Source organism: Rhinopithecus bieti, unplaced genomic scaffold, assembly GCF_001698545.2.
Source record: "Rhinopithecus bieti isolate Rb0 unplaced genomic scaffold, ASM169854v2 scaffold_3734, whole genome shotgun sequence".
Classification (NCBI taxonomy): Eukaryota; Metazoa; Chordata; class Mammalia; order Primates; family Cercopithecidae; genus Rhinopithecus; species Rhinopithecus bieti.
Window position 1 is genome coordinate 1663520 of NW_016804423.1, and position 24405 is coordinate 1687924.

Below are 24405 nucleotides of genomic sequence, written 5' to 3' on the forward strand. Positions count from 1 at the left end.
TAGAGAAGAAAAAAACAATGAAGGAAAATGAGCACAGCCTCAGGGGCCTGTAGAGCACCATCAAGTGTACCAGCGTACATAATGGAGTCACAGATGAGACGAGAGAGACAAGGCAGGAATGATATTGGAGGAACGAATGGGTGACAACTTGCCGAATTTGATGGAAAATATTAATGTACACATCTAAGAAGCTTCTCAAATTCCACGTTGGATAAACTGAAACAGATCCACACCTAGACACAACATAATCCAACTGTGAAAAGCCAAAGGCAAAAAATATCTTGAAAGCATAAATATAGAAGTTATGCTTCATGTACAAGGGTTCCTCAAGAAGATTAACAGCTGACTTCTAATCAGAAACCATGGAAGCCAAAAGGCAGAAAGATGACAAATTCAAAGTGCTAAAAAGGAAGACTGCCAGCCAAGAATTCTATATCCATAAAAAGGACTTTTCAAAATGGAGGAATATTAAGACATTAATGAAAACAAAAACTAAGAGAATTTTTCTCTAACAGATCTGCCCCTCATGAAACAGCAAAGGGAATCTTTCAGGCTGAAATGAAAGACATTTGACTTGAATTCACATAACAGATAGACAGCACTTGAAATTTAAACACATAAATAAATATAAAAAAAAGTATTGCCTATTTTTGTTACTCTAATCTTTAATTATATTTAAAACATAATTACAGAAATAAATGAACTTAAGTCTGTTATAAATGAGCACACATCGCATAAAGATGTAATTTGTTTGAACATGATGACCCAAAGTTAGAAGGGTAGCGGTAGAGGGCACAGCTGGCTATATAAGAGAAAAGTTCTTGTACACTCTTGAAATTTAGTTGGCATTAATCTGAACTAAATTATTATAAATTAATATATTAATTGTAATCCCAAGGGAAATAATGAGAAAATAAATAATATATGAAAATAAATGCATGAGAATCAAAATGGCATGTAAATTAGTACCTATTTACACAAAAAAGGCAGCAATGGGGGCATAGAAGAATGAAACAGGTATAATACGCATAACAAAAAGCAAAATGGTAGGCATAAATCCTACTTTATCACTAATTGCATTAATATAAATGGATTTAATACTCAAAAGGCAGAGATTAGCAGAATTGATTAAAAAGTCATCCAGCTATATTTTGCCTATAAGAGACATCTGTTGGATTCAAAGACACAAATTGGTTGAAAGTAAAACATGGGAAATCATGTACCATTCAAAAAGTAACCTGAAAAGTGCCAGAGTACGTATGTTAATATCAGGTAACTCAACTTTAAGGTAAAAATTATTATTATAGAAAAAATAAGGACATTATATACTTATAAAGGAATTATTCCATCATGGAGATATAGAAATTATAAATATATATGTGCCTAACAACAGGGTTCCAAAATACGTGAAGCAAAACTGACAGAATTGAAAGGAAAAATAGAGCATGCATAGATATTTGAATATTTCAGTACCTTTCACAGCAATGGATGGAACTAGACAAAAGTTCAAGAACAAGAAGACTTGAACAACTATATACAGCAGAAATTTATCAAACGTGCTATTCCACAACAGCAGAACACGCATTCTTCTGAAGAGTGCATGAAACATTCTCCACGACAGACCACATACAAAACCATAAAACAAGTGTCAATAATTTTTAAAAGAATTAAAACATTACAAAGTGTGCTCTTTCACCATAATGGAATGAAAATAAAAATACTCAATAGATGGAATATTATAAAATTCACAAATATACAAAAATTATCTAATATGGGCTAAATTTTGTCCTGCCCTGACCCCTCCCCTCAATTCATATGTTGAAACTTTAGCCCCCAGTAACTCAGAATGTGACTGTATCTGAGAACAGGACATTAAGGAGGCCAATAAGTTAAAAAGAGGTCATTAGGGTGGGCTCAAATCTAATATGACTGGTGTTTTAATAAGAACAAATTTGGACATGCACAGGGTGTGCCATCAGAGAGTCACATGTGAGGACACAGTGATGACACAGTGAGAAGGTGGCCATCCACAAGCCAAGAAGAGAGGCCTCAGAGGAAATCAAACTGTCAACACCTTGATCTTGGACTTCTAGTTTCCAGAACTATGAGAAAATAAATTTCCATTGTGTAAACCACCCATCTGAGGTATCTTGTTATGGTAGCTTTAGCAAACTACTACATTAACCAGAATACTCCTACATAACCAATGTATCAAAAAAGAAATCACAATAGATATTATAAAATAAGGTTAGACAAATGAAATGAAAATACTACATATTAAAAGATGTAAGATATAACTAAAGCAGTTCTTATGGAGAATTTTATAGCTGTAAACACTCATCTTTCTTTAATAATTTCATTTTTAGGAAAAGCTTTAGATTCACAGCAAAATTAAGGGTAAGGTACAGAGATTTTCCATATAGCCCCTGCTCTGACACCTGCATAACCTCCCCTGTTATTAATCTCCCTGACCTGAATGGTACACATTTTATGATTGATAAACCTACATTAACACAACCTAATCACCCAAAGTCCATAGTAATAAATGCTTATATTTAAATACATAAAAGTATCTTAAATTAACCTAACTTTTATATTCAAAATGAGGAAAAGTAGTAAACAATATCCAATGCCAGTAAAAGGAACGATATAATAAAGGTTTGAGTAGAAATAAAAGAAATATAGAGGAAAACAATAGAGAAATCAATAAAACCAAAACTTGGTCCTTTGAAAAGATCAACACAATTGAAAACCTTAGCTAAACTGACAAAAAAAAAAAAAAAAAAAAAAAAAAAAAAATGACCAAACCAAACCAAAAGAAAATTACTAAAATTAGGAATGAAAGAGGATACAATAGTGCCCCCTTACCCATGATTTTGATTTCCATGGTTTTAGGTACCTATGATCAATCCTGGTCCAAAAATAAAAGATAGAAAATTCCAGAAATAAATAATTCCAAAAAGTTTAAATTGCACAATATTCTGAGTAGCGTAGTGAAACCCTGTGCCATCTCACTCCATTCCATCTGGGACACGAATCAACTCTTTATCTAGCATATATACTGTGTACACTACCTGCATGTTAATCATCAATATCTTCTGCTCTTGTGTCTAACCATTGGCACCATCATGGCTCAGTGATCCGGCATCACCTGGAACACAGGAACCTTTTCTGACCTATCATCAGAAGGTCAATTGTAGCCTAATGCAACATCACAGTGTCTATGTCATCTCATCATATAGTCATTTTATTATCTCACATCATCACGAGAAGAATAAGAGTGAGTACAATACAATAAGATATTTTGAAGAGAGAAAGAGACCATATTCATATAACTTTTATTACAGTATATTGTTATAATTGTTCTATTGTATTATCATTAACCTTTTCTCTGCCTAATTTATGAATTAAACTTTATCATAAGTATGTACATATAGGAAAATCATAGCATATATGAAATTTTGTTCTATCAGCAGTTTCAGGCATATGCTGGAGATCTTGGACTGTATCCCCCAGAGAAAAGGGAAGTATACCGTATATTAGAATCAAACTTAAAATGGGTTAAAAGGTAATACTAGTAAAATTATACGCCAAAAAAATTAGACAACCCACAAGAAACAAAGAAATTCCTAGAAAGACACAAATCACGATAGGCTTATATAAAATAGATTTAATTAATAAAATGTTTCCACAAAGGAAAGACCAGGCACGCATGGCTTCCAAATGATTACAGAAGAATTAATACTAGTTTTCATAAATGCTTTTAAAAATGTGAACAGGAAAAGAGTACAGCCTAACACACTCTATATGACCAATCAAATAATAATAATATCAGTAACAACAGGTATACCGAAATATAAGATCAAGGGAAACAATATAAAATTGAAACTGACTCACAAGTGATGCACATGATACAGCTATCAGATTTGATTTCATAATTACTCCAACCAACATGTACAATAAATAATGATAAAACCTTCTACCAGGTAATTAAAATCTATATGAAAGTATCAAATGGAAAGTGTAGAACTAAAAAATAATGTGACAAATTAAAATTGAATTGATGGTTTTAACAGTTGGTTGTACATGGCTGAAAAGGATTTCATATTGCGGCAGGGCAGTAGAAAATATCCAGGGTAATATATTGAGTGAAAACAAAGGAAGGCCTAAGAGATATAAGGAAGATGATGATAATGCTGAGCATAATCTCAGTGTGATCCTTGAGGAGGAGAAGGAATGAAATGGGTTATAAGTAATATTTGAAGGGAAAATGGTAATTCAGTTTTCAGAACAAATTCAAGATATATAGCCAGTGATTCAAGAAGCACTACAAATCATTCTGATCCCTTTTGTCCTCTGTCTTCTCCACTACCAGTGCCAACTAGATTATACACTCTATGAAGGTAAGATTGTTTTCTATTTCTTCTCTGTACATCTGTACCTCTTGGGATAGTGCTAACTATTACTACAAAAAGGACGCTCACTAAATATTTGTTTCATTTGTCATAACTGCACACTGGATTGCAATTGGAGAATCTAGATCAATGGGGCCTTGAAGACCTTGGACTTGGCTTACAGTCTTCAGGATTTAGTCAGGTCCAGTTTTGATTAAGTTGAGTGGGAAAAAAGAAATCGTAAAGCCATGGCCAAAGTGACATGAAATGCATTTTTACTGGTTGAAGACTGTGAGGTCTCTGGGGCTAAGGTGGGTCTCTGCTACTGCTTGATTCCAGGTGCTTCAAGCTAATTCACCCATAATTCCCTTGCTAAGGCTGGAACCTAATGCACCTTGACTTCATGGCCAGCCCTGATGGGTCTCCTTGTCCAGGACGGTGGCTGGTAGCAGTCTTGAGCATCCTGTGAATGCATGTGGATCTGTGTCAAATCAGAAGCAAACACTTAAGGTATGACTGAGCAGCTCACTTGAATAAAGACTTCAGGCAGAGCCCACCAAAGCTCCAACAACCTAGCTCGACCCTCTTATCATGAACCTACTGTTTCCAGGCTGGACGGAAACAAGCTGAACAGTCCTTGGATGCTGATTCCCTTGGCTGTCTATGCTTCTCGGTATTATAGTCATCAAGGAACATAGGGATCAATGGACACATTTTTGACTGCCTGAATTTAATAACCTGTGACAGAACAATTTGTATCTTTCCAAAGTTTGGGTAAAGATCTAAAACATAGTGAGGGTCGACGGCCATTGCCCAGACTCAGTCTCTGACTGGAGGCCTCCCCATCCACTGCGGCCTGAGCACCTCCTGTGAGCTCACACTGATTATTCCGGATCCACAGATCCATTCCAGAGGTCCAGCTTAATATGCATGTATTGAGAATACTGTGTATCCCGAGGGACCTGTGGAACACGAGGCACTAGGGGCCAAACTCTCAATGACAAATTAATGGGAAAGGATCTTCCATCAAGTCTTTGCCACTTACTAATTCGGTCACTTCCAAATGAGGCGTTCAGAGGTAATTTCCTGAGATTGTAAAATCTTAGCAGTTTTTCTCAGAATGTCTTTAAGGGACCATCTGCACCAGAATCTCCTGCAGTGTGTGTGCATGTGTTTTTTTAAAAACACAATTTTAGATCCCACAACAAGCTCCTGAATCAAAGGACTGAAGAGATGGGACTAGGAACTGATTCTAATGGGGGCAGAAATAGCTCCTAAAGGTACAAACATGGGATTTTGAAGGGCAAAAACTCTTAGCTAAAGCAACGATTTTGTGACCCTCCATCCGGCCACATTCCATAAGTAGCTATCCCAGCCTGTCGGCATTATTATAGTTTCACAGAGGGTGAGGGCGTGATAATAAAAAACAGATTGAGAAGCCCTGAACTAGGAAAATTCATCTTAATAAAATCCTCAAGTTATTCTTATACATCCTAAAGTTTGAGCTCTAGTTACGAAAGGAAATCTGTATTTCAGCCACACTGCTGTGCAAATAGACGTTTCTGTGGTGTTGATAACGTAATTTCTATATTCCTGCTTCTTGCTTCGCTTCTTGATTGACATGTTAATGAGATAAGATATAATTTTCAAAGGCATTCTCAGACGACTAACAACTGTATGGAAATTCTCAGGCATCTATTTTTAGAAGTCTTCACATTGATGTTTTCATTATCATTTCAGGAGGAAAAAAATGACACTGGCTTGATCTGGCTTGATACTTTGTGGCTATTCATTGTAACTTCTTTATTTAGAAATAAAATCAAACTTACAGAACACTTTCCCAGATAACACAAGAACTCCCATATATCCTCTATCCGGGTTTACCAATTGCTAACTTCTTACCATGCATGATTGTCCTTCCTTCTGTCTGGAAACTGTCTTCTGCAGGGCTTATAGTAGGAACAGAATTGAGAACCCAGGTATGCTTAGTTTTATCTTCCTTTCCTCTGTTGATGTTAAATGTAACACCTTTGTGAATATAAGAGCCACTGTAGTGGAGATTGTGTGAGAGTAGGTACAGATTGCTATGCAGTACCTACTATATACCTACTGTATAGATTGCTATACAGACCCCTAGCTAATGGGGTCTCCGAAGACTTTACAGATAAATGGTTGCAATACAGTATCTAGAAACACAAAATAAATGCTGACAACCAGGTGGACTATTGCGTTTGGTTATTGTTGGTGATGGTGGGAACCAGCTGCGTAGTCTATTAAAGCCACTTATGGCTTTTATGATGTATTTTAGTCCATTTTGTACCCCAATAGCTGAAAATTTGGAGAATGAATGTTTCTTTTTAAATATCAGATCATGCCCCCCCGCCCCACCGCCCACAGGCATCTCGATGGAGTTCTGCTGCAGCTTGATGATGAAGCCACAAATATACAATAAATGCTGAATCCGGTCCAAGCGGCAACACTATAAAAGGAAGCATGCGCTTCGTTATTCTGTTTGGTCCCCAGATGGCTGTTTTCCTTAGGCTGTTTCCTTGCAGATTTTGTCATAACAGAAAGACTCAGAGTGGTGCTGCCGTTTCACTTGACTGGCCGCTCCAATCATGTTATTACAAGGTTGCTGTGAACCCATACCTTTTTGGGTAACGTATTTTAACAGAAATTTGAGTAATTTCCCACACAATTAGTAATTCTGAGACCACTATAATGGATCTTGATCCTGGCTGTGATTCTGAAGTTTTGCTTTCTGATTCTGGGGTTAAGGGCACAATCACTGGAGTCCTGTGGCTGCACTTGAGTTCTAGTTCCATCATGTACCTATGGTTTCAGGGAACTACGTAATATAACAGAGCCTCGGCTTCCTTATTAGTAAAAGAAAGAGTGACAGTTCTAGTGTCCATATTATAGAGGTATGGAGAGAATTAAAGTAATTCTTACATGTAAGGTACTTAGTACAGGATTACACCAAAAATGTTCTACATGTGTTAGTTTCATAATTTTCTTCTCAAAATTGTTATAAACTGATTATTATACAAATGATGTTTTCTTCATTATATCTTCATATTTAGGTCCCTCACAATTCCAGTTTTTAACCCTTAGCAGAGTCATAGAATTTAGCTCACACTACTATATGTATATGCAAAGAATAAACCTATTTCTTATTTGGCCAGTAGTTGATTTTGTCTTATTCTTGAGTCCTTACTCATGGTAATGATGGGCAAGCCAGTTAATATCGAGTTTGTGGTTCTAACATGGTTCCATCTTGATCATGCAAACAGCCCTCTCAAAAAAACTGTCCTATCTAGGAAAAACAAAACACAGGTTGCCCTTTTCTCACTAGGATGATGCCTGGCTGGATGGAGGAAGAAGCTTATCTTCCTCGCATGTTTCCCTGTGATGAGAAGGACCTTCAGAGAGCTTGAGTGTAGCCCTGCTCTCATTCCCGGGCGTTCCTGGGCAATGTTCTTTATGAGTTTCATGATTGCCCACTTTAGTGATCTGGAGCTCTCCCTTGCCAGCTCATGAGAGCCAACTGTTAAAATTCCAGGAATTTTATGAGTTGGTTGTGAAACAGTTAAATAATACCTATATTAAAAATCAACTGACATGAACTTACAATGCAGTAGATTGTATTTAAAGCAAAGGTAACAAAGATTCACTTTCTCCAGGCTCAGCATTCTCCTTTGCTGTGTATATTTCCCCCTTTGTTCCACTTTTGTTTGATAAATTATACACTCAACCTCCAGGATAATATGCTAAATTTGCCTCACGTATATTCTGCATTTAAATTCAACATTTAGTAACCAGAAAGTTTGAAAACGTTCAGAATAGATCTTAAAGTATGGATTCTATGATATATTATTATGGGGTTTTATTACACATAGTCATTCCAGTCATTTATTGATCCTTACGAAGTGCCTGGAGCATGCTACATATGTTGTCTCATTTAATTCTCACAATACCCCCATGAAGTGAGTATGACTGTCCATTGTTTTACTGACGAAAAACTGAGACATAAAGTTCAGTAGCTTTCCAGGTCTCAGGCTGAAACCTGTGTAACCCCAAACCCAAAGAATATGGATCACTGATTTCTATTATGTATACTTCACTGTGTGTCTGCATAATGGACTCTGCATAAAAATCTGATTGCATTTTGCTAATATTATAACATGATACAATCTACTTCACACTGTCTTTGTAGTGAGATCACACTTGTGCTATTTCTTTGCAGAATATAAAAAAATCAATATTAGTTAATTCATGATGGATAATTTCATTTGCTAAAAGGATAAATACTAGAGTAAAAGTGCTGTCTATCATCTGAGGAAACCATTGGCAAATGTATGAAATGAACTTTCTATTATCATGAAAGGGATTTTAAACATTAAGAGTAATGAGTACTTGAGGTTGCAAGAGGTGCCTTCATTTATTTTATATATATACATATATATACACATATATATACACACACACATATATATGTATATAGAGAGAGAGAGAGGCAGAGAGAGAGCGAGGCAGAGAAAGAGTGGGAGGAAGAGCATCTCCATACCACGTAACAGGACCGTTCTTGGAAGTACAGTGAAGAACAAGAGAAAAATGGCCTTGGCTTCCTCAACTTTTCTTGTAACAGCAGAGAAAGAAGATAACCCAGCTGGCAAATGAATACGATATGAGCTGTCAGGTTACAGCTGAACCTACAAGTTTGCCACCTTTGAGAATGTTTTTGTAACACACTACTCAATGTGAGCAGATTCTAGGTTATGAAAATAATTAAATCCTTGATTGCAGAAAGAACATCATCAAAGGAAAGTCCCTTGGCAATGAATAGATGTGAACATGCTTCTATTTAGGAACTTCTTCCTGGATGTGCTCCAAGAGTGCGCTGATGTGAGGAAAGGGTGGCCGGGGCACACGGGGCAGGGCAGGCTGACCTGGCTCACAGGTGGAGGCCTGTCTCCCTCATCACACCCACTGCACCCACCGTCAAAGAGCTCGACCTTCCTGGAGAGGAAGCTTTGCATAGTCACGATGTCTGCCAAGACTCATGTTGCCTTCTGTGATATGCAGTTAGATTTGGGGAAGATAGTCAGAGACTAGACATTGGAACACATAAAAGAACTGGAGTGCCATAGGAAAGAAGGCCCCTTCAGGCAACATTTCACTTTACAGATAAAGTTAATTGGGAAGACAGTATGCCTCAGTGAGGTATGAGTTTGAACCTGAGCCATTTTGTACCGTTCTGTGTAATAATGAAATAAAAGAGTAACTGTTGCTTTAATTTTGTGTGTGTGGAAAATGCATTCATGGTATTTTATTAAAAGTATGATATTGCTGTTAGAAGTGGAAACCATTATAGTGCTTTGGGGATTGAGGAATCTTTCTGTGGGGCTGGTCTTACAGCTTCATTTTAAGTAGCAGAGAATGGAACACAGTCAATCAATCTCCTAATAGTCTGTGGCATTCTGTGTACTAATGAATTCACCTTTGCTGTTCAAATGGAAATACAGGTCACCTTTCAACTGTGAATTTATTCTAGTAATTGGTATATAGTTTGATCCATTTGACTTAACTTAACTAATTTGGATATATGTGGCTTTGTTCTGAAGTGCTTTGTGAGAATGGTGGAAACATTGCCAAGGGTTCATGGCACCAGTGGAAGGTTAATGTTAAAAAGTAAGCTTTTATTGCTTTAAGCCAATGGGCCTTAATGAATTAAAATAAAATAAAATTCAGTGACCTAATGCCCATGTGAACCTAATGAAGTAATTTCTTTCATTTTGCTTTTCGTTCTACAATGGATGCATACACCAGACACTTTGAAACAGTAAACTTTAAAAAATCTGTTTCACTTTCTCATTAATTTGCATGGTTGTAATAGGAAATTATGTCGCCCAACTATGGAATAAGTTTGAAGATGACGAGAAACACCACCAATCATCACATCAAATAGGGTCAGATGTCACAGAAGCTGTCTTTGTTGGTGTTCACAGCTGTTTGCATTTTAGATATTAATGAAAGGCTACACATTTGGTTCCACACGTGGAGGAAGGACTCTCTGTAACTCCATTCTCCTCTCTGTTGTTTTCAGTGCTTCGGCTCCTGAAGGAGGGGCAGACCCCCACACCCTCGTCTCCTCGGGAGGGTCCCTGCTCCATCTGGTAAGAACCGGCACAATCAGTGCCAGTGCATGGGGCCACCCGGGGGAGAATACATTACAGGTTCCAACCCAGGAACCAAATGCACATCTCACGGACGATGATCAGAAAGATGATGTGTTTCTAATTAACAGGCTTGGATAATCGGCTGCAATTATTATGAATTACTGTATTGAAGTTTGTAAGTAATCTTTCATCAATGAAGTTAGAATTTCTGCCCTAAAGAAATCACTTTTAAAAACGAATAGCCTTCAAAATAAGTTAAATAATATTGTATCAGTTATACAGTATTAGGCAATCACCCTTTCTTTTTTCCCACAAGTTGTCCTTATTCCTCTAATGAGATTTTACTATATTTTGCTCATGATCCAGCTCATAGAAATGCAAATATAGCCTGCCTTGTAGTATTTTAGAAACAAAGAAGGGGGTAAGTGAATAAATAAGTAACTACATTTAAAAATATTATATTATAAATAACTACATTTAAAATATCATATTAGGTCATGTGCAAGAAGTTTTGCTGGTTCTGTTAGGGGCAAAATAAAGTAAAAGTCAGTAAGTATTCGATTTGGTGGTCTTTACCACTAATTTAAAGATAGAAACTTAATTTTGAAAAATATAAATTAACTTAAGGTATCAGTCTAATTTATGACTGTCTTTCAACACAAAAAATAATGTTGTATTTCTTCACACTATAGCAAACTGTAGTAGAGGGGGTCACACCCGTAACTTCCAGAAGCGTCTTAACGTCACATACATTTTCAACCTTGATTGCACCTGGGAATCACATGGCTGTTATTAGAATACTGACACCTGACTCCCAACCTGAGTTGACCCCACAAAGATTCTTTCTTCTTTTCTCTGGGATGTAGCTTGACCGCTGGGAGATGTTAAGACTTCCCAGGTGATTCTAATTTATGGCCAACACTGGGAAAAAACTGCATGAAAGAGAAACTGGTGTATACCAAAGGCTCAAGAGATCTGGAATGCAAGTTATTACATAGTCAGCAGAACAGAAAAAGAACAGAGAATGTTGTGATAGAAGACAGTTTGCCAAACAATATAGGCACTTTCTCTCTAGCATTGGAAATAGATACAAAGAGAGATTTCCAGGTAACCTTTTCCTTCTCTGGAATGTTTTGGTTATGAAACGTCTCTGTTTTACACTCAGATCCTTATATGACTTCCATGATATTTTCAAGGAGTCCTACCTCATTAGTCCCTAGATCCTAGGTTTTATTTTAAGCAATCCTAGACTAGGCACATTCCGCTAAGAGTCTTCCGTAGATCAACATTCTCTTCATGGCAAATATCATAAGCCTGTTTTTTTGTTTGTTTGTTTGTTTTTGTTGTTGTTGAGACGGAGTCTCGCTCTGTCACCCAGGCTGGAGTGTAGTGGCGCGATCTCGGCTCACTGCAAGCTCCGCCTCCCGGGTTCATGCCATTCTCCTGCCTCAGCCTCCCGAGTAGCTGGGACTACAGGCGCCCGCCACCTCGCCCGGCTAATTTTTTGTATTTTAGTAGAGACGGGGTTTCACCGTGTTAGCCAGGATGGTCTCGATCTCCTGACCTCGTGATCCGCCCGTCTCGGCCTCCCAAAGTGCTGGGATTACAGGCTTGAGCCACCGCGCCCGGTCCGTCAGCCTGTTTTTCAGGTCTAGTTATCAGCATGTTTGCACGTCCCAGTAGAAGACGGACCTCTTCCATGAACAAATCAGTGCAAGTCATTGTTGCTGTTACTAGGAAAGTGTTATTTCTGTGTATTTATGTGTGAGAGAGAAAGAGGAAGGAAAGTAGAAGGAAAAGGAGAGGGAAGGGAAACACAAGGGGCACGGGGACAGGGAGAGACTGTCACTTCTTCACGTGTGTGTATATAGAGAGAGATTAGATTGATATGTTAATTTTGATATTTTTCAAAATTAAGTTCCTATCTTTAAATGAATTGTGAAGACCACCAAATCAAATACCTGTTGACTTTTACTTTATGTTTGTCCCTAACAGATATAGATAGGCAGGTAGGTAGGTAGGTAGGTAGGTAGGTAGATAGATAGATAGATAGATAGATAGATAGATAGATAGATAGACAGATATAGATATAGAGTATCTGACTTTGAATGAACACATGCATCTCTATGTTCCCAATCAACAAATTAGCAGTTGCTTTCTTGACCTTTGAAATGAAGCCACAAGACCACCATCTCTCATCCCCTTGGCAGCTGCCAGCCAGTTTTAAACCGCCATCTCTCTTTTCTGGATAAACAGTTTTCTCACTCTTCTCCCAGGTTCCATCTTTGCCTACACTGTCCTGTTTCCCATTCTCAGCCAGGTCATGTCACTTCTGTATCTGAAATGCTCCAACAACTTTCCTTCTCTCATAAGTAAAAGCCAAAGTCCTGCTTATGACCACACCATGATCTGTCTCAAGTCCCAGCCCACAGCCATTGCATCTTCTCCAGTCACTTTCCTTCTGTGCTCTGCTCTGCTGACACCAGTCATCTTGCTGCTCATTCAGCACCGGCCCATGCTCCTGCTTCGTGTGCTCTTGCTGGGTTTCCACACGGCACAAGCCTCCCAGATGTACACAGCTCGCTTGCCGACTTGCTGTGGGTCTCTGCTCAACGTGATCTAAAGGAGCAGCCCTCCCTGGCTTGCCCTATAGGGTATAGTAACTCACCACTGATGCCTCACAACCAACTCCATTTCCATCCCTTTATCTTGTTCTTTCCCATCTTTGATAGCACACTTGTCACCAAACCCATCATAGGTTCAGGTGACTCTTTTCTATTTCCTAGAATGTTAGCTCCATCAGAGACAGGACTTGTCATTTTTTGCATGAATATTATAATGCCCAGGAGAGTGCCTGATACTCAGAGATGCTCAGTAGATTTGTTAAGGAGATAAGCTAATTAATTAAGGTTACTACTTAACTAACATCTGACACTGTGATAGATATTGGGGTGAAAAGATGCAAAATGCATAAACTGTGTGCCTCTGAGGGAGACAGAAAAAGAAACCACTGATTGCAGCGGACTGAAGAGGGATTCGCAGAGGACAGTGAAGGAGGCAAACAATGGGGCCACTTGGCTGCTTCTGGCCATCAGTTACAAAGGCTTTTCTCACTCTCCTGGTCCGGCTTAATAACCCTTTTGTCCAAGCTCTCATAACATACACCCCTTGCTTCTCTGTAGATATTGCCACAATGGAGTATAATTAATGGAATATGTGGCTTTTTCTCTCTGCTAGACTGAAACCTCAGAAACCGTGACTGTCTTGGATACTTTTCTTAGCATGTGATGCATAGTGAATAGTTGGCCAAGGTCTCATAAGGTACCCTCCTTGCTTCTCCATAGATCTTGTCACAATGGATTCTAATTAATGGAATATGTGGCTTTTTCTCTTGGCTAGACTGAAATCTCAAAAACTGTGGCTGTCTTGTATACTTTCCTGTTCTTAGTGCGTGATGCATAGTGAATACTCAATACATACTCAATGAATGAATGCATGAGCTCTAGGGATATAAGGTGTGATGCATAGTGAATACTCAATACATACTCAATGAATGAATGCATGAGCTCTAAGGATGTAAGGGTTTCTTAGGGTGAAGACCTAGGTAACAGTATGCAGAGTATACTCTAAGCCTGGGTAACAGAGTAGAAAGATTCAGAAATGGTAGCGTTTGAAGGAAAAAGAAATGAGAAGATTAAACTGATGAGGGAGATGGAAAGCACTTTATTAACGCCCAACCCAGTGCAAAATATTGTATTTTATATTGTTATGCAAAGGTTGTGAGACTAAGACAAAGTGGAAGATGAATCTGGAGGACGGATAAGGAAACCTCGTGGCAGCTGAAGGAGGGGGCGCTTAGTGCTGAAGTCTCCTTTTCCTGGGGTTACCAAGTAAATAAAACAAATGAAAATTGCAGGTTGCTGGAGAGATGAAATTACAGGGTTTCAAAATGTCTTAAGTACTGAAAAAGGCAATTTAGCCATCTAAAATGTCAAGCGTGAGTATCTGTGCCGTTTGCCTCACCTTTTGGGCATCCCACGTTATGGAGCCTGATGCTTCATCAGCACTGAGTTCTAATTATAGACGATCAGGGACTTTGAGGGAAAGGCAGAATGCATTTGTGGAGCATCAGGAATCAGCTGCAGAAATTACTGAGTTGTGTTGTTTAACTCAATTGTTAAAAGTGGATATTTGAGAAACATATTTTAATATTTTTGGCCATATAATATCTTTAAGTTTTATCTTCTTTTTCATAAATTTTCAACAAATACATCTGAATTAATCTTTTTGCCTCATCATTTATTGAATCATGTCTGTGTTAAACATATGGCAGGTATCAGGTACTCTGACAGAAGGGGATTAATTGCAAAAAGTAACAACGTCTGTATCCCAGGCATTTGGTCTCATGAGGACAGTATAGAAGAGACCTTAGATTTAACTCTTTGCAAAAATATTATGTTTATGAAGTAAAAACCAGTATTACATAGGCTTGGCTAAAATATCTGGGGTTTTGTTATTACCTTTATTCAATGAGCAATTGAGAAGGAGCTCCCGATGGTAACTAAACCCTCAGCCTCAGACTATAGCCAAGTTTGGATGAAATATATTAGAGATAAGAAATACTCTTTCTTTGATCAAGTGAATTCTAGATATAGGAATTTAAACAGTGGAATTCATGTAGCTGTTAAAAATATTGAGCCGGCTGGGTGCGGTGACTCACGCCTGTAATCCTAACGCTTTGGGAGGCCGAGGCGGGTGGATCACGAGGTCAGGAGATCGAGACCATCCTGGCTAACAAGGTGAAACCCTGTCTCTACTAAAAATACAAAAAATTAGCTGGCATGGTGGCGGGTGCCTGTAATCCCAGCTACTCGGGAGGCTGAAGCAGGAGAATTGTGTGAACCCGGAAGGTTGCAGTGATCTCAGCTTGCAGTGAGTTGAGATCGTGCCACTGCACTCCAGCCTGGGCGACAGAGCGAGACTCAATCTCAAAAGAAAAAAAAAAAAATATTGAGCCATAATGTATCTGAAACTATATCCAAAACATATTATACATGTCCAAAGCAGGTTACAGAATAGTGCGTATAGCACAATAGTGCGTATAGCACAATTTCAATAGCCAATGGAGGATCTTGAAGACCAGATAAGCAATTTTTAACAGTGACTCAGGTTGGGTAAAGGGGACAAGGTCTTTTAATTTTTTTCTGTTTCCTTTTACAAATGACTTGAACATTTTAAATAAGAAACATGCATGTTTCTATAATAAAACTAACATAAAACTAGTTAAGACTGTTGTTATTCAAATTTTAAATTTTGAATGATTTAGTAATTTTGCTACTTAAACAAGAAAATGTGCTGCTCAAAACCGAGCTGCTTTTTGTGCTTCACCATCAGTTTCTCTAAAGGCTTGGATGCTATAGGAAGCAGAGATAATTAGCAACTTACTACATAAAGGTGGTTCAACAGCCTAATTTTCAAACTCTAGCAGAAAATAATGTATTTTGCAGAGGCAGAATATCAGGATTCCAGAGAAAATGCCTAGAGAAATATTTTATTTTTAAAAAATACATAGTGTTAAAGAACAAAAATAGTTGGTGTGTGGAAGTTGCCCACCAGCGACCCTGCCCACCCACCTGGACACTGGTCATTGAACTCCAAGCCCCTTTTCTGCTTTCCTAGAAGAAAAAGGGCAAGAACTGCAAGGGCAGACTCTAGCAAGAACATCGTTCACAGCAGAAGACAATGTCCTGTCTGCACAGGGGGGGTTTCCACACGGGGCCCCCACTCCACATCCTCCAAGGACCTCACAGGGGCTGTTCCTGCATGTTCCTTGGGGGATGTGGAATGGGAGCCCCATGGAGGATGCAGCAGCAGGAAGCAGGAGGCAGGTGAGGGGCAGGGAAGAGAGCGGGCACAGCCAGGTGAGTTGGGTGATTCTGACGTCTGAGGGTGAGTGCTGCAGGGTGCTGCCTGGCCCTGGCAAACAGGCAATGGAAGGGCCACGGACTGTGAACAAGAGACTCTTCACATAACCCCAGGGGTGCAATTCAAGATTCAAAATTCTGGCTGGATGTGGCTTTTTCAAATTCAGTGTCTTTCGGGTCCTTGAGAACCATCACATTCATAATTGGAAAGTCCCTAGTTCAGAATTTTAGAGCGTTAGTGAAATCTCCAGCTGCATCTTGGATGAGAATAATAACCTTGACCTGCCTGCGGGCATATTTTTATCATGACTCCCTGCATGCTTGACTTAGAGGGCAAAAGGGCAACAGAAGAGCACATTGTGATGATGCTTTAAATGCTACCAGAAACCCAGTGGATGAGTTTTCCATTTTTTAGGAATACACCACACAGGCCTGATTTGCTCCACATCAAACGATCTAAGAAAGGCCCCAGTGAAGTTAGTAGCTAGATTTTGTGTTTTGTTTCGTTTTTATATCTTTGTAATAAGGATCCCAAATTATTAAGAATCAGAACTCTTTCCTGACAGGGTGAAGGCAGATAACAACACATTTTTCACAGACTTCTTATAGAATTGTAACTCCCCTAAGGAAACTTGCAGAAATCCACCTTCAAAGCTACTGGTAACAAAATCTTTCCTAGAGAAACTAGAGGTTTGTAGCGAGAAAGGATTTCCTTATTTATCAGCCTGAAACTCACCTACTTAGAAAGTCCTTCCTTAAGCAATCTTAATAATTTATATTACTCTCTAGATGTACCAAACTGCTAATAATTCCACAAATGGCTGTTTCCATTCCTCCTCAATATCGCTCAGGCTGTTTCTTACTTTGGGGAGCTCTACTGAGACAGGCCAGCAGCTCACCACTGTCCCCTCTCAGCTTTCTGCCTGCGTCATCCCCCAATTGTAGGTTGTTCTTCCAGAGGTGAGTTCTTGTTTATAATATCAGCCCTCTGGGTTAGCACAGTGCTGGGTGCATAGTAGTTCCTCAATGAAAATATGGGTTTAACTAACAGATATATGAATGTCTCACCCCAGGCTGCATCCACTTGTTAAATGCCTCCTGATCCTTCAAGACTAGCTCCTGTGTTCCCATATCCAATTATCCAATTCCTATCAGGCTGTCAGGTACCTTCTGCTGTGACTGCATAGAATGCTATGCATACCCTTTATCATAAACCTCACACTATCAAACAGCATTATTTCTTAAGAGTAGTTACTACATAATTCACCTTTATATATACCTTGCCAAGAGCAGCTGGAATATCGTGTTGCCTAATAAAATCTAGAGAATTTAAAATGCAGCAAACCAGTGCTGCTGATGAAGGAGATGGGTTTATACTCACTTAAAAGGAAAACAGGTTTTTAGGATTTTAAAATTTCTGGATGTGGTTCAGTGTTTAGAGTCTGGTTCCATTGGCTGGAAGCTGTGGCTCTCTGCAGTGCAAATAGAAATAATAAATATAATTCAACTCACCACATTCTGAGTAGTTTATCTATGGCAAGATAACCTGGAATATAATATTTGCCAGAGAGAAGATCATGAAAAGCAAAAATAAGTATGTTCAAGATGACACTACAGTGAATATGATCCTTCAGTGTGATACAGTGGCAGAGAAGTGGACGTGAGTTTGCACAGATGCAAGCACAGGCTATAAGGGCCGGTCTGCGGTATTGCTGTTGAATAAAAACGAGTGTATGGAAGTTCCAGAATGATGTTAGATTTTGAGAAATTGCAAAAAAACATTAATTTTGCTACTGATATAAATTTATCTCTTTTGTCCCCCACTTTTCTTCTCTGTCACTGTTTCTGACTTTATAGAAATGTTCTTTGAACTACTGAGAACCCATAAACATAGGACAAACACATGGACTATATCTCATTCAAATTGTGCACCTCACATCGCTGCTTCTTCCCCCATAGCTGCTAAAAGTTCAGAGCTGTTTTTTTTTTTTTTTTTAATTTACTTGTAGAACTGTACCTGGCACATGACATTCACAAAGACAACCCTGGATCAAACTGGATGCTTTCCTAATAATTCTTTCTCTAGTCTCCTCTACCATGACTGCTCCGTAACCACTACAGAGAAGGGAAGGGGAAGCTCTCATTGTAAAACATATAGACTTGTGAAAACTCATATTAAAATAGATCCAACCCTCATTTTAAAAATTGGTGAAAGATAACTCTTATGTATGAACCACAGAATTTGATTTGAACCTTCAGACTTGATGTGTGATTTGTAAATATTTGTAATAATTTTCTGGTTTACTGAGTGATAGATTTCAGGGTCATTCATGATATGTTCATTAGCCAATCAGAAGGGCCAGAATCCAGAAACCACCCCTTACACCAGGACAGAAAACACACACACACACACATTTTAAGTGCAAAGTTCCCTTTGCTTGTCATTTGGTTCCTATGATTTTCAGTACTTTCAGATGAATCGGCAATGTGAATTGTGTTGAGTTTGTATATTAAGACATATTACCTTTGTTTAGAAAGTTACAAATGAGTGAAAGAGTGTAGTACAAGAGAAGTTGTGAACTGCTGATGCAGTGTTGAAAGGATTTGTTGACATGTTCTAACCGCACAGTCAAAGGCTTGGACAGCCTTTGAGGAAGGACTCGCTCTCCCATCACCTTGCTCTCTCAGTTTGTCTTAGGAGGCAGAGTGAGATATTTTAGTCGTAGATTGGGATGCCAGAATGTAATCTTTCAGAGTGAAGCCAGTCTTGCTAAATGACAAACCAGAAGGGTGGATAAAGATTGGTGGAGTCCAGGAGGGATGACATTTTGGGGTTCTTATGTGGAATAAGTGGTATCGTTAATGCTTCCTCTGTTGATGGTGTTCTAAGCGGAGAGAAGACTGTCATGATGGTCCCCAAGTTTTTCATGACAGAGAAGAGTAACCAGTTTGGGAGAAGAGGTAGTACATAAGGATGGGGTAAATCTTAGAAAGAAGCACATCAACGTAAGCACCAGTGATTCCAGAAGAATCAACGATAAGCTCAGAAGATATCCAAACTTTTTTAGTGCTCTGTGGAAGAATAAGTTTCCCTACACTGGACAAGGCTGCAGGAGAGATGGTGTTTTCAGGGAGACTGACTTCCTTTTAGGTTCTCTGGACATTTTCAGAAGTGGAAATTGAGCTGGGTTCCCATCATTCCATGGAGGGGAGTAATCTGTGGCCATGCAGGAATCTAGGAGCTTGGTTGATTAAAGGGCTTGGTAATTCAGGGCAGGCCTCACAGGTAGGTTACCCATATAGTCACACAGGGCCTTCTTTTTAGAAAGGTACCATGCTTGTTATGCTTGGTTTCACCCTCTGTTATCACTATTTTGAAATTGTCAATAATTTTAAAAATAGAAGCCGCGGATTTCCATTTTGCACTGGGTCCCACCTTAGCTAGCTCTTCTTGGCATTTTGAGTGGTAAGTGAAGGTGACAGCAGGAGCTTGAGGACCTGGCTCCAGGCTGCAGGTGGAGGACCTGGTGGTGTCGGAGTTGTCCTGGGTATAATAGAATGTGGGTTCAGTCACTTTCTTGGTGCCATAAAGTGTCACCAGAAAGTGACTGATGTAAGGAAGAGCAACCTGAGTTGGGAGGAAGATTTCCTGACTTGAAGAAAATTCTTTCTAGGGAAATAGATTTACTACATAACAATATTATAAGAACGTTGTAACAGGAATGTTCCACCATCATACTCTTTTCAGACAAGAGTGACTAGAAGGTATTTATTGCTGTCAAATTATTATTCATAATCCTCTGAAATGTGATTCCCAAAATTATATCACTTGAGAGGGGCTGATACCACTTTCAACACTGGATCTAATTAACTCTGTTTGATGAAACACAGTGAAAATGCAAGCTGCAGGTATCTGAATATAAATGTAGATTCCTGAGGTGCAGGTCAAGGATATCTTGACAGGTGCAGAAGGAGGAGGTCACATCTTTATTGATTATACGCTGAGCTATCACAAAGCTAAAGAGCGTAGAAAAGGAATTACTTGCATATGAATTTCCTAAAATGAACTGGATTGGGGCCTCACATTCTAACATCAATTTATTGAACTTTCATACTGTGCCACTCACCTTCTGTGTCCTTGCACCCAAACCTGAAGCTTCAGGGAATGGGGCCTCAGTTCATACGGTCAGGACACTGAGTCTAGTGACATTTTTATTGCTACACATCACCAAGAACATCAGATACAGAAAGACCTTTGTTCAAAACCAAAATTATAAGAATTCACATTTGTCATTGCACCCATTGCTTACTTGAATCCTAATGATGATGTCTGCTAATACATTCCTCCACACTCTTCAGGGACCTCACACCGTGTTTGTTTGCTGTGGTGGTTGTACACTCTTGACACAACCTGATAATAGGGGATGGTATGAGTATTCAGTTAGTGTATCATGATTGTGAACCATAATTTGAACACCCATTTGTTTGGTGAAGTGAAAGATTAAATATTTTGCCTAATCTTTGAAGCTGTTTTTTTGTTTCTTTTTACATACTGAATTTTGAGAGTTCTTTGTATATTCATGATAAATGTCTTTTAACAGATGGGTGTTTTGTGGATATTTTTTCTTAGACTATGGCTTGTCTTTTTATACACTGAGAAGTATCTCCTGAGGAACAGAGGATTTTTATTTTAATTAAATTCAGTTTGCTAATAATTCCCTCATAGGCTGCATTTTAGTCATCACTAAGATTTTCTGTTATGTTCTTTTAGAACTTTTGTAACTTTTGGTTTTACATTTTTTGCAATTTTACATTATGAGTAATATTTGAATACAGGGCAAAATGTAGGTCAAAAGGATTTTTATACATGTGTGTACTCAATTGTTTCAGTATAGTTGACTGAAAGAACATTCTTTCTTCACTGAATTGCCCTTGCCGCTTTCTTGAAAATTAGTTGTCTATACATGAATTGATCTATTTCTAAATTCTCTGTTGTGTTCATTGATTAATTTGATTTTATGCCAACACCACACTGCTTTGATTGCTATAACTTCATAATGAGGCTTGAAATTAGGTAACTTTAGTTCTTGAATTTTGGGTTGCACCACCCTAAAGTTTTTTGGGGCAATTTTAGGTCCTTTGCATTAGTTTATGAATTTTAGATTCAGCTTTTCAATATCTACAAAAATACCCATCTGGAATTATGACACATTTGGATTGAATCTCCAGATCAATCTGGGAAGGACTGGTTTCCTAACAATATTGCATCTGCTGACCTAAGAACACACTATAAATTTCCATTTATTTAGGTTTTAAAAAAATTTATCTCACTAATGTTTTGTTGATTTTGGTGTGCAGGTCTTACTGATGTTTTTTCAGATTTATCCCTAAGTATTTCAATATCCTTAATGCTATTTTAATTTAAAAATTATTTTTCAAAGGCTTACCACTAGCGTATAGGAATATCTTTGTTTTGTTGTATAGTGATCTTCTGTCTTTCAGCTTTGCTAACTTAATTATTGGTTCTAATAACTTTGCATATTCCATTATGTTTTCTACATAGACAATCATGTCATATGTGAATAATGGCAGTTTTAATTATTTCTTTTCAATATAGACGAATATATTTGCTTATTCCTTCCTTTTTGCCATGGCTGGAACTGCCAGTGGAATGTTGAAGGGAAGTGGTAAAAGTGAACACGCTTGTTGTCATCTTGGTTTCAGTGCAAAGTGTGGAGGGTTTCTTGGAGACAATTATTAGCTCTTGCTTTGTTATCCAGTCTAATACTCCCTGCCTTTTGTATCATTTAGAATATGTACATTTATTTATATGGTTACTTACATGTTTAGGTTGAAATCTACCACCTTCCTTTTTTTTTGGTATGTGTCCCATTTGTTTCTCTCTCCTCTTTTTCTGCCTTCTTTAGGTTTGAGTATTTTTCATGAATCAGTTTTATCTCTTTTGTGGTATTATGCACTGTGCATATTATTTTGGTATTGCTTTAGTATTTCTAGGATACATCTTTGAGTTAACCCTCTCTCGTTTCAAGTGGCATCCTATCCATTCACATGTAGCATAAAAACATTCCTTACAATATTATGTTTTCATTTCTCCCCGTCCAGCCTTTGTTTTATTGCTGTAATATATTTTAATCTGTGTATATTATAAACCTCATACTCTGTCATGATTTTTAAACAATTATATTTTAAATAGACTAAATGAAAAAATATACATAACTCATACAGTCACAATTCTCAGTGCTCTTTGTTCTGATATAATCTTTTAAAAAGATATCCCACAGATCACTGATGCTCTGCCATTTTAAAAAAATCATTTTTCTTTCCTTGTCATAATTTGTTTAATTTATGTTACTGCTTTGAAGTTCACTAATCTTTTCTTCTGAAATATCTAGTCTGCTGTTGATCCCATCTCAGCCATTAAAGGTCTCATCTCTGAAAGTTAAATTTGAGTCTTTTTAATATCTTTCATGTATGTACTTAACATCTTCAGTAGATCCCCTCACTTTTCGAACATAGGGAATATAGTTATAAATATGATTTTAACACCCAATTTACTCATTCCAACAGGTGTATCACTTCTTGGTTTGTTTCCATGATCAATTTTTCTGTTCATTCTGGATCCTATTTTCCTGCTGTTTTTGTATACTTGGCAATTTTTTGGTTGGATTCTAGACACAGTAAATTTTGCCTTGTTGGGTATTCAGTATTTTTGTAAATAATCTTGAACTCTTTGGGGGCTACTCAATTATTTGGAAACAATTTCATCTCTTCAGGTCCTGAATTTGAAATTTTTTAGTTGGGAACAGAGCAGCACTTAGTTTAGGACTCATATTTCCCTCCACTGAAGCAAAGCACAGCTAGTACTCTACCCAGTGCCCTGTCAGTTATGCAGTTTTCAGTATGGTTGGCAGGAATAGGCACCATTTCTTATAATTTATGAGCCCTGAGTTATCTTTCTTTTCAGGCAGTTCTTTGCCTGACCTTGGGCAGTTTCCTAGAGTGCATGTGCTGATCATTATTCAGCTGAGCACTTGAGGGAGGCATTCTTTAGAACTTTAAAGTTTTTCTCTGTGCAGCTTTGTCCTCTCTGCTACTCTGCTCTGTGAAATGTAACCACCCTGGTCTCTCAAGACATTACAAGAGCCAGCCTTGGTCAGGCTGGGTTTTTTTCCCTGTGCTGTAGCTTGGGAACTCTCTCAAGGTAGGAGGCTGGAACGGTAGTAGGGCTTATCTTATTTGCTGCCCATCATTCAGAGGTCATATATTTTCTTTTCTTTTTTTGGTTGATTCAAGCAGGAAGGTACATCTGGTCCCTGTTACAGGGAAGCAAAAACTCTACAATGATTTGTTTTTAATGGTACTATCCAGTGAATTGGTGGGTAAATTTGTGTGACAGTGCTTCCAGTGGGATATTGATTGGCATTCCTTTGGGGAGGGAAATCTGTTCTATGCATATACATCACAGAAAAAGCGTGTATCTCATAACCCAGAAATTTTGCTGACCTATTTAATAATAAGTTTTTAAAAACTAATTGTACTGATACGCATTTGGCATTAATGTAACTTGTAGATATAAATATGAAAAATACTCATAAGGCCGGGTGTGGTGGCTCTCACCTGTAATCCCAGCACTTTGGGAGGCCAAGGCAGAGGGATCACAAGGTCAAGAGATTGAGACCATCCTGGCCAACATGGTGAAACCCCATCTCTACTAAAAATACAAAAATTAACTGGGCGTGGTAGCATGCTCCTGTAGTCCCAGCTACTCAGGAGGCTGAGGCAGGAGAATTACTTGAACCTGGGAGGTGGAGGTTGCAGTGAGCCAAGATCACGCCACTGCACTCCAGCCTGGTGACAAAGCAAGACTCTTGTCTCAAAAAAAAAAAA

General features: G+C 38.3%; 1 protein-coding gene across 1 annotated transcript in view; it reads left to right on the top strand.

Moving 5' to 3' along the window:
- Positions 1-24405, top strand: part of MYO16 (myosin XVI) — a 638577-nt gene that overhangs the window by 126891 nt on the left and 487281 nt on the right. The window contains 2 exon segments of the mRNA XM_017868179.1: positions 10501-10521; positions 10524-10570. Of these exon segments, the coding sequence (XP_017723668.1) occupies positions 10501-10521; positions 10524-10570 (68 nt within the window).